Genomic DNA, 14,638 nt, shown 5'->3' on the forward strand with positions numbered 1-14,638 from the left:
TTTGTATTAAAGCCTCGACGAGAACGATTAAATTAGTCCATACACTATTTACGCTTGTTCGTGGCAGACGTGTAAAGAACAAAAGCGATATTCACAACTACAATGTTTTCCTACAACAAAACACCCTTAGTAAAATCTTTCATTGAAGTTGAATAGTCTCACTAAACTCAGCCTGATAGTCCCTCAAGAGGATGTGACGCAGAGCATCAGGCCATTAGGATTCATGATGACTCCCCTCCACTGAGCCCTTATCATTTATCTTTTTCAATCTCATCTTGTCCTCTACATTAGTTTGAGCCATTTATTAGACCTAAAACCAAAAAACAATTTTAAATCAGAGGTGAGAGTAGAGATTCTGACTCAGCTCTTTCACTGCCAAAGACAAATTGAGAGGCTTACTGACTGAGGACGCTGCACTTCAGTCAGTATTGTGGTCATTTAAGAGTTAATGTATCAGTCTAAAGTATTTAATAGACCTATTGTACAGTTGTGTCCCCAGTACCACTCTCTTGCTCTCACACACACACACACTCTTTTCATTAGAAGTGGCTCAGACTTTAATCCATTTTCCCAGAGACACATCCACTCTTTCATTTCAAAGTCGTCTGCAAGAACGTTGGTCACAAAACAATGTTCAGGATTCGAGGTAATGACCTGCTGTGAGGAGGCGAGCGGGTGCAGCAGCACTCAAATTCTTTTGTGTTGAGTTAAAGTAAAAGGTTCACTGAAATGTCCATTCTCCAACAGATTAAGCGTTCTTGTGCAATATTTCTCAAATGACCAACCCAGCAGCCTCCTCCCTCTACTGTGAAGGGAAAGAAGTTGTGGCTGGTCCAGGTGAGCAGTGTTCCTGAGCGGTGAGCCATGGATATAGAATAGTAATTATAAAAAAAGCCAAGCTAGGATAGAGAAAGTGTGGAATGGAGTGATGAGAAAATAACGTGGAGGTCTACATGCTTTTATTTTGACACCAACAGATTCCTACCAACAGAAAACGGCATGTAGCATGTTAGCAAAGGAGCTAAAAGCAGCAGGAACTCAAGACTCAATTTTGATCTGTTCCAGAGTCAAAAACATTCAGGATGAGTCAAACTGAGTTAGCAATGCTAGCCATTCAGCCATTCAGACATTTTTTTTTGCTGAGTAAATAGCCCAAACACCTAGAGCTGTGGATATTATTGTTTGAATGTTGGTCCAAACGTATTTGAAGCTTAACGATGAATTTATTTTCAATAAAATCCTGAATCATTGTAACTGTTCCTTTTTTTATCTTCATAGACCCGAGTGATTTTAGACAATTGATACAAACAATGGCGCCTATTATGAATCATTATCCAGTCTAATGAAGACACTGACTGCTGGAACAAGACAAAGATTGGCATGGCCCACTAGACATGATCCAAAGTCCTTCCATGACCCCAACTAAACCTTACCAACCTTCATCACATCTTGGTGATGTCCATATCGTGAATGTCAATCACCTGAAACGCGAGGTTGTCAATACCCTTCTTCTGGGACTTGTTGGTATTGACCCGGTTGTTGTGGTTGGCCTGGTCCACATCTGTCTCAAAGCAGAGAGCACAGTGGGGCGTGGTGACCTGGAAGCTTTTAGAAAAGTTGGAGAAATCCACAGAGTACTTTCCTGTCTTTGTGCGAGCAATGATGGGAAGAAAAGTGTGACCCCACTGGATCTCCTGAGGGATGTATGAAGTCCGGACTTGACAGGAGGAGCTGGTGGACTCGGCTGTACCGTCCAAAAAGACCACCAGCTCAAAGTCCTGTTCAGGAAGTGTGTCAGCAGACAGCTCGTAGAAGGGGCTTGACTTGTTAATGACATGGTACAAGGTCAGAGGGCAGACAAAGAACAAGTTGTCTTTTCCCGCATCCACCAAGAAATCAATGTCCACCTGATCCAGGATGATGGTCTCGCCATCCACTGCTGTCGTTCGAAGCAGCTTTCCATAGATCTGACTCCCAATGAGCAGAGTCTTCCTGAGGTTGGCGACTTGAATCAGCAGACACAGGCTTTCTCTCTTCAGGCAGATGACCGCCGTGTGGCTGAAGATCACGCTCTTGGCACGTCTTTTAGGCAAAGAGATCTTGGCGAGCATGATGCCGCACATGAAGCAGTTGATGAAGACGCCGATGAGGGACTGGACAATGATCAGTGCAATGGTGCCAGCGCAGTGACCCGTCAGAGCCCGGCCTCCGTACCCAATGGTGGTCTGAGTCTCAAGAGAGTAGAGGAATGCTGTTGTGAGCCCGTTCACATTGTCAATACACTGGACGTGTCCGTCTGTCTGGTTCTGGCCCGTCAGGTCCCCGTTGCTTCGGGCAATCCAGTACCACAGTAAACTAAAGAGAAACCAGCTGCCGGTGAACGAAGCCACAAACAAGAGCAGGATGAAGCGCCAGCGGATCTCAACGAAGGTGTTCCAGAAGTCCACCAGGAACGCCAGATGGCTTCCAGATTCAATGTTGCCAAGCTCGATGTTACAGCGTCCGTCTTTTGTAACAAGGCGAGTCTTTAGATTCTGGTTGCCACTTGGCTGGATGGGCCCCCGGAACAGCTGGAGCATCCTGGAGGTGCTGCGACAAAAGTGGGACATTTCACTTAGATTAACTTTTACAGAGACAGATTATGTAGAGACTGGGCACCATCTAATTATCTCAATATTGTCCCTAAAATCCATATTTATATACATTATATTTATATGTTTAGATAGATGATAGTTAATATAGATCCATTTTACTGAACATAATATTTACCTTTACAAAAACCATGTTAATTTATTCATTTATTGATGTTACATATTGCTGTCTTTTCTATGTCCTTCTACCATTTGTGTCAAAACAAATGTTTATCATGTGAACATTATGCATGTCATGTGATAATTTAAGGATGCTACGTGAGCAGCATATGTCATATAATTCTGTATAGTGTTACTTTTCTTAATTGTATTCATTCATACATTGGTGAGATTTTTTCATTAATTTCATTGAGTCTTAATGAAATGTGCTGTTGTATTGCTGTCATTCACAGCCTTTAAAGTACATTTTTCTCATTTATTACTATACATTACAAAAGTGTTGGCAATGTATAGTCTCTCTACTCAGACCATTTTAATACTATATATAAAAAGCAAACATCAATCAACTCCAGATTTACCACAAATTATTTAATGCAGGTTTGTCTTTCTAAAATGAAATAACCTTTAAAGTAATATATATGTTTTTCCTCTTTAAGGTAACTTTCTGTTTTTGTTTTATTGTCATCAACTTCAAACCAGATTGTTGTATTTTCACATTAAACTTGTACGGTAAAACATTCAGGCTCAGTTGTCAAAGTACTTTAATCTTTTGATTCCAAGCAGCAAAACTACTGACCTGATCTGGTTAATATTCTGAACTAAAGAACTTCTGTTCACCAAGTCGTCGACTAAAGTAAAAGTCAAACTTTTGAAATAGTTTCAGGACGTTGTGTTGTCCAGGAGCTCCTGAGCTACTATGTCGACGATGTGCTGTTGTAAAAGTTGGATGTTCATACCTGCTGACTGACACCATCGGCCCGGAGCGCTCGCTGCCTCTCTCCTCCAACCAAGTGGCCCTGAAGGCCGCACAGCAGAATTTAATCCACAGTGAAATGTTCTAATCCCAGCCACATGCCAGCCGGACATGCAGCAGGAGGCGTGAGCGTCAGCCGTCAATGCCTGGTTAATGGAGTCCGGCATCCATGTGAGGACGAATGACCAGTGAAGGGACCAAAGTGGAGTGTGTGCAGGTTTTTTTTAAGCCATGAGAACATTTGGGATTTTTAGGGCCTCACAAAGAACCCCCCCTCTCTCCCCAGGCCCCCTCCTACTACAGGGCCGCCTCACATTTGCATTCAAATACAAAAAAGAAGGAACAAAAGTTTCCAGGAAAATTCCGAAGATTTTCAAGCCTTTGAGTTTGAAAACATCTAGAAAGTTACACAACGGTACTGATCACAGCATATAATATCCAAACTGAAGCATTTTAAGCCTTATTGTGTATGAATGTATGTATTCAAAACACTTTTTTCCTGTTGTGTTTACAGTTTAAATGATCAAAGTTTAGGTTTGTTGTTGTCGTGTTGACGTGACTTTGCAGGAGCTAAACAATCATGAAATTGTGTTGTAGTTTGCGTTCATGCAGCTCCACTGATTACACTTCTTATTTGTCATGAATGTTGTCACCTTAGAAAGAAACGACTACGTCGGCATAAAAAGAATAAATGTTTACTCAGCTTAGTTGGAATTCACTGCCACATTAATACCTAAAAACACTAAAAGCTCAGTGTATCGATAGTGTTCTTGATGTCTTCTTAATCCATATTAAAGGTTTCTTATACAACACAACTGTACTCCAGACTTCCTCAGAACTCGTGTTTTCTTACAGTACGACATGTTTAAACATCCTTGCCAAAAAACAATGTCTGAAAATAAGAAACCTTTAATACTAAAAAGTCAGTTTGGAAACCAAGTCAGTTCCTCCGGACCTTCAGTCATCATCATGAGAAGTCTACACGATGTTACGCTCCAGCATGGGTTCCTGGTTCAGGATCCTCTTGAACCCGAACCCGCTTAAGTCCAGGGTCTTGAACTCGGAGTCCAGGATCAACTCGGCGACTCCCCGGCCCACGGCGGGCGAGTGCTGCAGGCCGTGCCCGCTGAAGCCGGTGGCGAAGTACATATTGTCAATAAGAGGGTGAGTGCCAATGATGGCGTTCTGGTCAAAGGTGTTGTAGTCGTAGAAGCCTGCCCACGCCCCTGTCACCTGATGGAAAGAGATGATTGGTTAGTGAATGTTGCGAGTGTACAAGTTAAACCGAGAAATATTCTATTAATGAAATGTAGATCTGTCTTGGTATGACATCCAGAGCCAGTGGAAGATGCAAACATAGACCTGTAGTGTCTACTGCGTCCACCAGAGGGCAGATAACCTCTAGTCTAGGTCGGCAACCTTTACCACTCAAAGAGCCATTTGTACGCGTCTCTGACAGGGAAAAAATAACCCTGTGAGCCGCAAAACCCTTTTGATTTTAAAATGTAATATAATGGAGTTAATATTCACTTTATCTTCTTGCCTTTATGCTATATATAAATAACGTTATACAAAACGTTAGTGATCTCAAAATTCTGATCTCAATTTTGTTCATGTTAATGTGGCAACTGAATCAGAATCAGAATCAGAAATCCTTTATTTGTCCCGCGAGGGGAAATTCGGTTTAAACAACAGCAGAACAATATACAACAAATAAAACACCCAGAAATAAAATAATAAAATGAAAAAAATCTGAAGCTTTGTCTTCATCCAAAAATACACTTAAGAACATTCAAATACCTCCATGGTGCTGGCCTGTAACGTCCATCTTGTATTAAAGCCTCGACATGTGGAATTCTTAAGAAAAATACTTAAACAAGTCTATATTTTATGCTTGTTTTGACAAGATGATACTAGGTTGTCAGCCTAAAACTCTCATGTCAGACAGTCCAGCAGTATGGAGGCATTTGGATGTTTTTAAGTGTCTTTTTGGATGAAGATGAAGACGAAGACAACTGAGTGCCAGTCGCTACATTAAAATGAACATACATTTTGACTATAACTCTAAAAAGAACAGATCACTCTGAAAATAATCCCAACCCTTAGTTGACATGAGGTTGAAAATTTAATTTTAGGGGGAAAAGAAATCACTTTAAGCATTGATAATTATCATAACAATGTTTTGTAATGTATATTTACTGCAGTTGTTTAACTGAGTCATTGTTGTTGTTGTCTTTTTCTATGTAGAGCAATATGTGACTCTGGAGGGTTTTATATACATTAATATACATCATAATAATTTTATCATCATTATTATATCATTATTACTACTATAATTTCAACAATGCAGAAAACAAAATAATAGGACATTCAAAACTAAACTATTTTATATCAAACTAAACTTAATTTATAATAATTTTCACGTTTGTAACTGACTGACTTGCTGAAAAATATTAAATATTTTCTACGTAGGCAGAAAGATTAGAGGCTAAAAGAGTCGCAAGATGCCGACCCTGGACTAGAAGAATCCTTTTGGCTCAGTACAATACGACTCTCATAGTGTTGACCAGGTTTAACTTCCCACAGAAGAACAATATCAGTCCTAATAATGTTTCTGACATTGACAATGTCAGATTTATGTGAGAGACAAAATCTTCTTAACAGCAAAAACAACAATAACAACCTCATTTTACCTTCAGTCTCTCAAAAGCCGGGACTCTCTCTGCCAATCTGGGCCAAACCTTCTCTTCAAAGAACTTGTGGTCCACTTCCAGGTTACTTATATCTGGTTCTTCTGCCTGAAACACACACTCAAGTGAGAACACCATCATCACACACACTCTACCTCCACTGACCTCGTCTGGCGACGCTCCAGCGATGTAGTTTCCTCCCAGACCTTCTCGTCTGAAGTAAACTCCAGAGTAGTCGATGAGGAAGGGTGTGTCCAGACCTGGTCCATCCGGGCAGTGAAGCACATAAACAAACCTTAAAAAAAAACACACAATGAACTCAGAAGTGAAGGTTTCATATACACCAGACCTGGGCAAAGTTTTGTCTTGCCCTTTTAAGTATATACTTTATTGAATATTGTTTTGATTGTTTAAGCGCTTTGTGACCCTGGTCTGAAAAAGCGCTATACTTACTTACTTACTTACATACAGCCCCGTGACTATATTATTGTGGTCAGCTCTAAGTCTGTTTAGAAATTAACAACTAATTAATAAATCATTTATGTTGTATTTATTTATTTTACTATTTTATTACTAGTCACTACATCGGACTATAGGGTTTTTGTTTTTTCCATTCCCATTTTTGTACACTGAACAGAAATAAAGAAATGAGACTCACACACCATGAAATAGAAGATTTGTTATTTTGTGTATGTAGAAAATGTTTTAGATCTTTGAGTCAATCTCATAAAAAAATGGAAGCAAAAACAAAACTGTTGTGTTTATATATTGGTTCAGTATTAGGATTTTTTCCTGCTAAAAAATAAATAGATATATAAAAATAAAACATTTGGGAAAAGGTTCTCTATATCAGTCATATAAAATACAATAAATTAACATTTTTAACATATATTTAGCTTGATTTTGTTACTGGATTTATACTTTACACTTCATTATTTTTGCTTGATGGCCCCTCACAACAGCTGCTGTATATAACTTGGCCCCTGAGTAAATTAAATTGCCAAACAACACTGACATAGACTCACACATAGTAATAAAAACTTTTCAAAACCACACCGGTTACAGTTTAAATGTGCAGTAAAATGTAATTTCTAACTCATGAAACGCTTTTCATTGTCGGACTAACAGGCTAGACGTTTTATTTTTAATAAAATTATATTCATTTTGTGAATAATCTTTTACTTCAAATATTTGTGTTCATAATTAGGTTTATTTTCATTTTCTGCCTTTTTTTATTAGATTTTACAATTTGATTATTATAATTTTACTACTATCAATTGGCTTGATTTAAAAATATAATCCCTGAAAGAAATGTTTTTTTTTTAAAACAGATCACAATACATAAATGTAAAGTGCGTTTATGAGCAGAACAGCGCTCCCTTCAGGTCTCACCTCTTTCTTGGCTGAACTGGCAACAGGTATTCTGGTGGTGTGCCATTGTCGTCGCTTAATCCCAACTTCTCCATCAAGTTTGCAGAAAACGCTCCGGCTGCGTTCACCACAATGGCACATTCAACCGGCTGGTATTCCCGACTGTTGGGCATTCTGACCTGATGATTTCACAAACCGTGGAGTCTCAGAGTCTTTTCATTTGCACTTCCTTTAGTCATAACATTGTAATAAGATAAATTCTGTATCTGATTGATGCAAATTACTAAAAAACCATTTGTATTTCCATCCACGTCACTCACGTTAACATGTCTGATCCGCCTCATGTCCACTTGCTCTCCATCTTCTGTCTGGAGCTTACTGATGGAGTATCTGAAATCTGAGTCAAACAAGTGGGACTATAAACATCGTGGTCATGGAGTTCCAGGTCAGGCTTACTGACCGGTCACTTCCCCGCAGCACTGGATGACTCCCATGGACTTGGCCTTTCTCCTGAAGGCATTGAGCAGTGTCCAGGGGTCGAACCAGCCCTCGTTTTCCAGACCTGAAGACAATTCCAAGACATTAAAGTTGTTTCACAACGTTCGGCTTGCAGGCTTGAGAGATGTTTTTTGGGGGGAATAAGACTAAAAGATTAAAATATCAGGACAACAAAGAAGTTGAAACCAACCATCTGCAAGAGCAAGTTAAAATGATGAAATCAAGGAAAAAAATCAGAGCAAAGAAACAAGAAAAAAAAGGAGTTTTACACACCATAGGAGGCGAGAACAACACCCTCCGTGTTGATCCAGGGAAACTTTTCCTTCAGTTGCGACTGTGACATGAGAGACACTTGAGCACCGTTGGACCTGAAAGACATAGATTTATCTCCAGACAAAGCAGTACATAGTAAGTGTGTGTGTGTCTGCCTGATCTTGATGTCTCATAGACTCTCAAACCGCTCGACAAAATGTCTTAAAAATGATCATGTAGACTACTGACCTCTCAGTGAAGGTTTCATGATAGTAAAAAGGAAAGGGTGCAGAAGGAGGAGGAGTTTAATCTCTATAATGTATACATTTATTTACATTACATTTATTTATTACATATTAAATAAGGAGGATTCCAAAACTTCAGCTCCTCTTACTGGCTGAATATTTCCCCAATTTCACTGAAATATGTATAACAAAATACATTGAAAAATCTTTATCTTTTTGTTAATTTTCAGGGGGCAGAAAAAATATAAGTTCATTTTAAAAAAGAAAATCAAACCACATGTACAACATAGTAGGTAATTGTCATTTCCAGTATTTTTGTTAACTTCAAGGAGGCACAATTTTTCAAATTCTAATTTCAAAGTAATTGAAACAATATTTAATACATATTATATAAGAATGATTTCAGCTCCGTTTGGCAACTCAGTATCCTATTTTCTCACTTCCCCTTCTCTCTTCAGAGATATTTGTTAATTTTATACCATGGCAACACCAGGTATATCAGCTAGTTTATTATTTAAAAAAATCCACATCTAGAGTTTAATTGTATGTACATGTATTTATATAATTTCGATGTGTCCTTTGTCACCTCTGCATCTGGTGGTTCTCCTCCATGATGTTCGCGACATCTTCGCTGGCCAGGAACAAGTAGCCTGACTGGTTGAACTGAAGATCTACAGCGTCTTCATTGTGAACGCCGAGGTGCTCCTGATGAGGCAAGAATTATCACATCATTCAAAGTCACTTCTCAGTGCTCTTGCAGACATGTCCCACGTTAAGTAAACTACTGTCAGCAGCACCCGATTCTCTTGGTGTGCGACAGAAAGAATGACATTTGTGTGTCGCCAGGAAATATTGTTGACGTTTAAAAGATGCAAAGAACTTTGGTTAAAGTTGGTCGGCAGCTATTGCGAGCTACAAAAGTTGTCATAGAATTTAATAAAGAAATGTTTTCTTCCATCTGGTTTCACATCAGTTAATTTGGGTGAAAGTCAGCCATGATCGACAGCCGTGTCACTCACGTTTATGTTCCTGAGAAAATCCGCCGATGCCATGGAAAGAGAGATGTTCTCCGGCAGAGAGAACTGTTGACGGATCCCACCGGCAGAGAGAACCGTCGAGGCCTGCGAGTACTGGAACAAAGCACAAAAAGAGTTTGTCATCGAATATATTCCCTTATCTGTCCCACATTTGTCACATTAACAATTTCGAAGTCGAACATTTTAAACAGGCATTGCACATGAATGAAAATGAATAAATAATAATTATCAATTTTCATTTTCTTTGACATGCAACACTTTCTGTCTTTTCCTTAGGTCATGTGAAGATGCAATTCAGGCTATGTGTCTAAGGGTGGAAAGACCTTTTTAATGTACATATCACACACATTCTCCTTCACTTTCATCTACTATCACAAGTTCTCTCTGAATTATTTGCAGTCCTCTCCAATGAAACGACAGCTTCCATAAATAAGTCATCCACTCACCCAGTGTCTGTGAGGAAAAGCAACCATGTAAAGAATAATCTCAAACAGAGTTAACATTTAACCAGATTAATGATGAGACAACTCTTCTACTCTTCTACTCTTGACACATGTGTTCATCCAGGACCTTCCTCTCACCGTGGTGTCCTTCTCGATCACAACGACCCTCATCCCATCCTTCTTGTTTCGCTCCTTCCTCTTCAGCCAGTAGGCGATAGACCAGCCCACCACTCCGCCTCCCACGATCACGATGTCGGCTCTCTCTGGAGGGAGTCCGGCGGTGGTGTCGAAGAGGCTCCAGTCGCTCCCCGGGAGAACAGACGTCACCCGCTGCTTCGCTTCGACCAGCTGCTCCTCCAGATCTGGGCAGAAACCTCTATTTATTTGGATTCTTTGCGGCGACATTCTTAATCTGCTGCATTGCCACTCGATGTTGCACATGTATACGAGTGTGTATTATGTTTAATGTAAGATATCTATATATATATCTGACGTTTACCTTTGAATAAGTCGCGCTGCAAGGGGTTTCCGGTGCTCAGCCACCGGGAACATGCTGGATGTGGAACCGGTCGCTTGAAGGTTACGACCCCGAGAAAAGTGGGCAGCCTCGCCGACAGTCTCCGCCACGTTGACATGTTGGTGCTGACCGAGGGTCAGCAAGGATCGTTGTAAATATGTGAAGGTAGCGATGACAGCAGGCTGATCCGGAAGTTGTTGAAGGCGTTTCAAAGTAAAGCGCTGAAGAGTTCACAACAGCCACTAACTCGTTTCGGAGATCTTGGCTGGGAGCTAAAAACCAGCGCAAAGGTGGTGTGATGCATGTTTTCATGCAGGATGTGACGCAAATTCATAGTTCCCTCCATCCTGACTATCCTGACAGTCCGGACGGCTTCTGAAGAACATCCCAAGATATAAGCTCAGCCAAACTTCAGCCTGGTGATAAAGGGTGCCTGATCTCCTCCAAACATAATAATCTCTATTTATATAGCGCCTTTCTAGACCAGGGTCACAAAGCGCTTTGACAGTCATGCATTCCCCCATTCACACATACTGATGGGAGTAGGCTGCAACGCATGGCGGGAGCAGTCATGAGCAATCATGGTGTCAAGTGTCTTGCTCAGGGACACAATGACACAAGCTTGTCTGGAACCTGCAACTTCTTGGACTGCAGGCAACCACTCTACCATCTGAGCTATGACGCCCCACATGACGTCTGGCATTCACACCAAAGAGTTCTTTATCCACTGTGGAGATGTTGCTGATCAGTCACAGAGACTCGGAGACCAATAATTCCTTGCGCTGTCCTTGACGTTTGAGTGAAGTTGCTGGGACTTCTTTGAGAGTTAGGTATCACCTGGCCAGGAGACATTGTAGAGACGTCGCCTTGATGTCTCCTGGCTCTTTTTGGTCTCAAGATACATCTCTGACAAGTTTTCCCACGTATTGGGCAAAGTAAGTCTCGGCAACGTCGCTACAACTGAATTGAGACGATTATGTCTCCAAACATAAGTCACTTTAAAAATGTCAACATTTTTTAATTCCCTGCTAATCCCTGACATGTTGATTGTGTCGAGGAGACAAGTTGACGCCATGTCCCGCTAACTAGTCTCCCGGCTGGTGAGATAGGCCCTCCTCCCACATTTGCTTAGTCATGGTGGTTCCACAATTCTTCTATATATTACTTCTGGACGCCACTGTGCTAATCTGGACCTTCAAAGCAGCAGAAAATTCCTAGTAATGGAGACATGTTTTTATTTTATTTTGAAAATCAAAATTGTAGTCTTAGTTATACTTCCGAAGGCTTGAGCTCTCGCTCATTGGTTGTAGAGCTCTGACCAATCAGACTAAAGAAAAGCGTCCCGCCCTGAATTGCAGACCAAAAATCTCGACTATTGACGTTGTTAAATGCATTCAATGGTGGTCAAAATTGATACACGAATTATATTTTTGTACATTTTATTTCTCATATTGATGATTTTCTAATTCTGTTGCATGACAAAACGGTTCTAACTCGACTCAAAGCCGAATACTGTTGTCTTCAATCGTAAACTTAATAGTTGAAACTTTTATTTTTTGTAAATCTTTACCAGAAGCGGACTGCGACCACTATATATTATAGAACCACTAGAGGGAGAAACTACCACACTTACTCGCCCACGCACAAATTATTCACATTTAACATGGGGTTTAATTTTAACGACTTTAATTTCCATGAAATTCTAATATGTTTCATTCGTCGAATTCTTCGTCTCGTCCGTGCTCGTTTTAGTGCTACAGTTTTTGTGGACTAAAAGAACCAAAAGCTTAAAGTAGGGAAAATTAGGAAAAAAGATGGTTGTTTGTCCTTTTCAGCATTTAGTCCTCTCGACAAGGAGGAGAACGTGGGTATTTTGAGACTTGCACAGTGAAACCAAATGATAGAATAAGCTTAATAATAATTGAAATGAAAAATCCATTTTTCATTCTTGGACCTTGTTATTGTATTTTGACACAAAATGTTTCCTTCTACATTGTAGCGACGACGGAAGTTGTTTAAAATGTGTCTTATTTTGAAACATGACCGGATATGGTAGCGTGTCCGGGATCGCTTGATCGTTGTGTTTCGTGCCAACCAGCTGCAGATAGTGGTTTCAGACCAGAAGTTAAGTAAGGGCGGAAGTGATTTCAGGCCTCGGATTCCATTCGGGAGTCGTGTCGGCGCTAAATTTAAAGACCTGTTAGCGGGGCGCACTTAAGAAAAACGAATCTGTGACACAGCCGTAATATAAACACGACTTCTGTTGTAGTTTTATTAAACGGGAGAGTTTAAACCTTCAGAACGATGCATTCGGTTTCTATGTTATTAGAAACGAGACATTTTGACATTAAACACAAAGTTACGCTTTTCTAATTTAGACAGATATAATTATTCTAATGATACCAGTCACATGAAGTAATTTAACATAAGAATGTTAACACTATGAATAAATTAATAACTTAATTAAGAAGATCTCCAGAGGGATTAATAAAGTCTATCCAATTTAATCTCAATGCTGTAGTATCCTAAAGTAAGATTTACTGTGAAAAAATGTTCTGCGGTAAATTACAATCTTATAATTTGGATAAATTCAGAATAAAAACGCAAGCACCTTACTACACAAGTGACATCATTTGTGCCACTTTGTTGTTTTTTTTCATTTCTAAAAAAAAACAAACAATGCTAACGTGAAAATTCCCTTAAATATTCGACAGCATGAACAGCAGTAATAACAGAATGGGTTCATTTGTATTGATGTGAAAACTAATTCCCATAAACAACACATCTATATCAAATTATTGAAAGACACAGCGACACTGTTCATTTATATATATAAAAAAAATACATTAAGAATAATCCACACACGATAGAAGAACACAACAAAACCACAACAACCCCCAGACTATGAGAGAGTACCAGCAGCCAAAATAATAGGTTCATTTGTTTGCATTGTATACAAACTCACATTATGTTTTTAGTATTGCAGTGCAACACAGCATACTAGTATTAACACAATAAATCACAAAACACTTATTTTCCATGGTCCACTGCTTTTCTGAAGTGGCTTTGCATATTTAAATTTATAATAAATAAAACAATGGCTGAGTGAAAACACTCTGCATCTAAATGTGGACAAAACTCTGGTTATTTCTCCTGATGATAAGATTCCAGGGTTGAGTCAGTACTTGGGTGACTTAAGTCAGTCTGTCAAACTGAGCCTGAGAAACCTGGGTGTTGTATTTGATAAAGACATGTCTATTGTTCAACACTGCAGAAAACTGACCAGAAACTGTTTCCTTTAACTGAGAAAAATCTCTAAACTTAGGAAAATGTTGTCGGAACATGATCTGGAACTTGTAATCCATGCGTTTGTTTCTTCTCGTTGTGACTATTGTAATAGTTTATTTTCATGTCTTAACAAGAAGGAGCTGTCTTGCCTGCAGTTGATTCAAAACTCTGCAGCGAGAATTCTGACCCGCTCAAGTAGAAGAACTCACATTTCTCCAATCCTTAAAACTCTTCACCTGCTTCCAGTTTCTTTCAGGATCAACTTTAAAATCCTGGTTCTTACTTTCAGAGCTATTCATGGTCAGACTCTTCCTTACATCACTGATCTGATCCAGCCTTACACCCCAGCTCAGGCTCTGAGGTCTGTGGATCAGAATCTACTTATGGTTCCACGCACACGGTTCTCTTCACGGATCTTTTCAGGCTGTTGCTCCTAAGCTTTGGAACGATCTTCCTCTCTCTTTGCGCTTGATGGATCTACTGACTCCTTCAAGAAACATCTTAAGACGTTTTTATTTGTTCAGGCTTTCCCTTGATTTTTCTTGAACTCCTGTTGTGTTATCAGTATTATCTTGATCTTTAAAATATATACTTTATTGAATATTGTTTTGATTGTTTAAGCGCTTTGTGACCCTGGTCTGGAAAAGCGCTATACAAATAAAAATGACTTACTTACTTACAACAAAACCACCACAACCCCCAGACTATGAGAGAGTACCAGCAGCCAGAGTCA

At 39.6% G+C, this 14,638-nt stretch overlaps 2 protein-coding genes across 2 annotated transcripts; both read right to left on the minus strand.

The window, feature by feature from the left end:
* Window positions 1-1,428: 1,428 nt before the first annotated feature.
* LOC148066804 (ATP-sensitive inward rectifier potassium channel 1-like) lies at window positions 1,429-3,685 on the minus strand. The gene is made up of 2 exons (XM_087807416.1): window positions 3,548-3,685; window positions 1,429-2,589 (listed from the first exon to the last, which is right to left on the minus strand). Exons 1-2 carry the CDS (start codon window positions 3,562-3,564, stop codon window positions 1,443-1,445), a joined length of 1,164 nt encoding a protein of 387 aa, XP_087663542.1. The 5' UTR covers window positions 3,565-3,685; the 3' UTR covers window positions 1,429-1,442.
* Window positions 3,686-4,240: 555 nt separating this feature from the next.
* On the minus strand, window positions 4,241-10,763 carry foxred1 (FAD-dependent oxidoreductase domain containing 1). The gene is made up of 11 exons (XM_087807211.1): window positions 10,600-10,763; window positions 10,239-10,462; window positions 9,640-9,750; window positions 9,207-9,325; window positions 8,397-8,491; window positions 8,086-8,187; window positions 7,946-8,022; window positions 7,647-7,804; window positions 6,420-6,549; window positions 6,258-6,362; window positions 4,241-4,797 (listed from the first exon to the last, which is right to left on the minus strand). The coding sequence occupies exons 1-11, from the start codon at window positions 10,733-10,735 to the stop codon at window positions 4,543-4,545; spliced, it is 1,512 nt and encodes a 503-aa protein (XP_087663337.1). The 5' UTR covers window positions 10,736-10,763; the 3' UTR covers window positions 4,241-4,542.
* Between the last annotated feature and the right edge of the window lie 3,875 nt (window positions 10,764-14,638).

Source organism: Callionymus lyra, chromosome 14 (assembly GCF_982586985.1).
Source record: "Callionymus lyra chromosome 14, fCalLyr1.hap1.1, whole genome shotgun sequence".
Taxonomy (NCBI): Eukaryota; Metazoa; Chordata; class Actinopteri; order Syngnathiformes; family Callionymidae; genus Callionymus; species Callionymus lyra.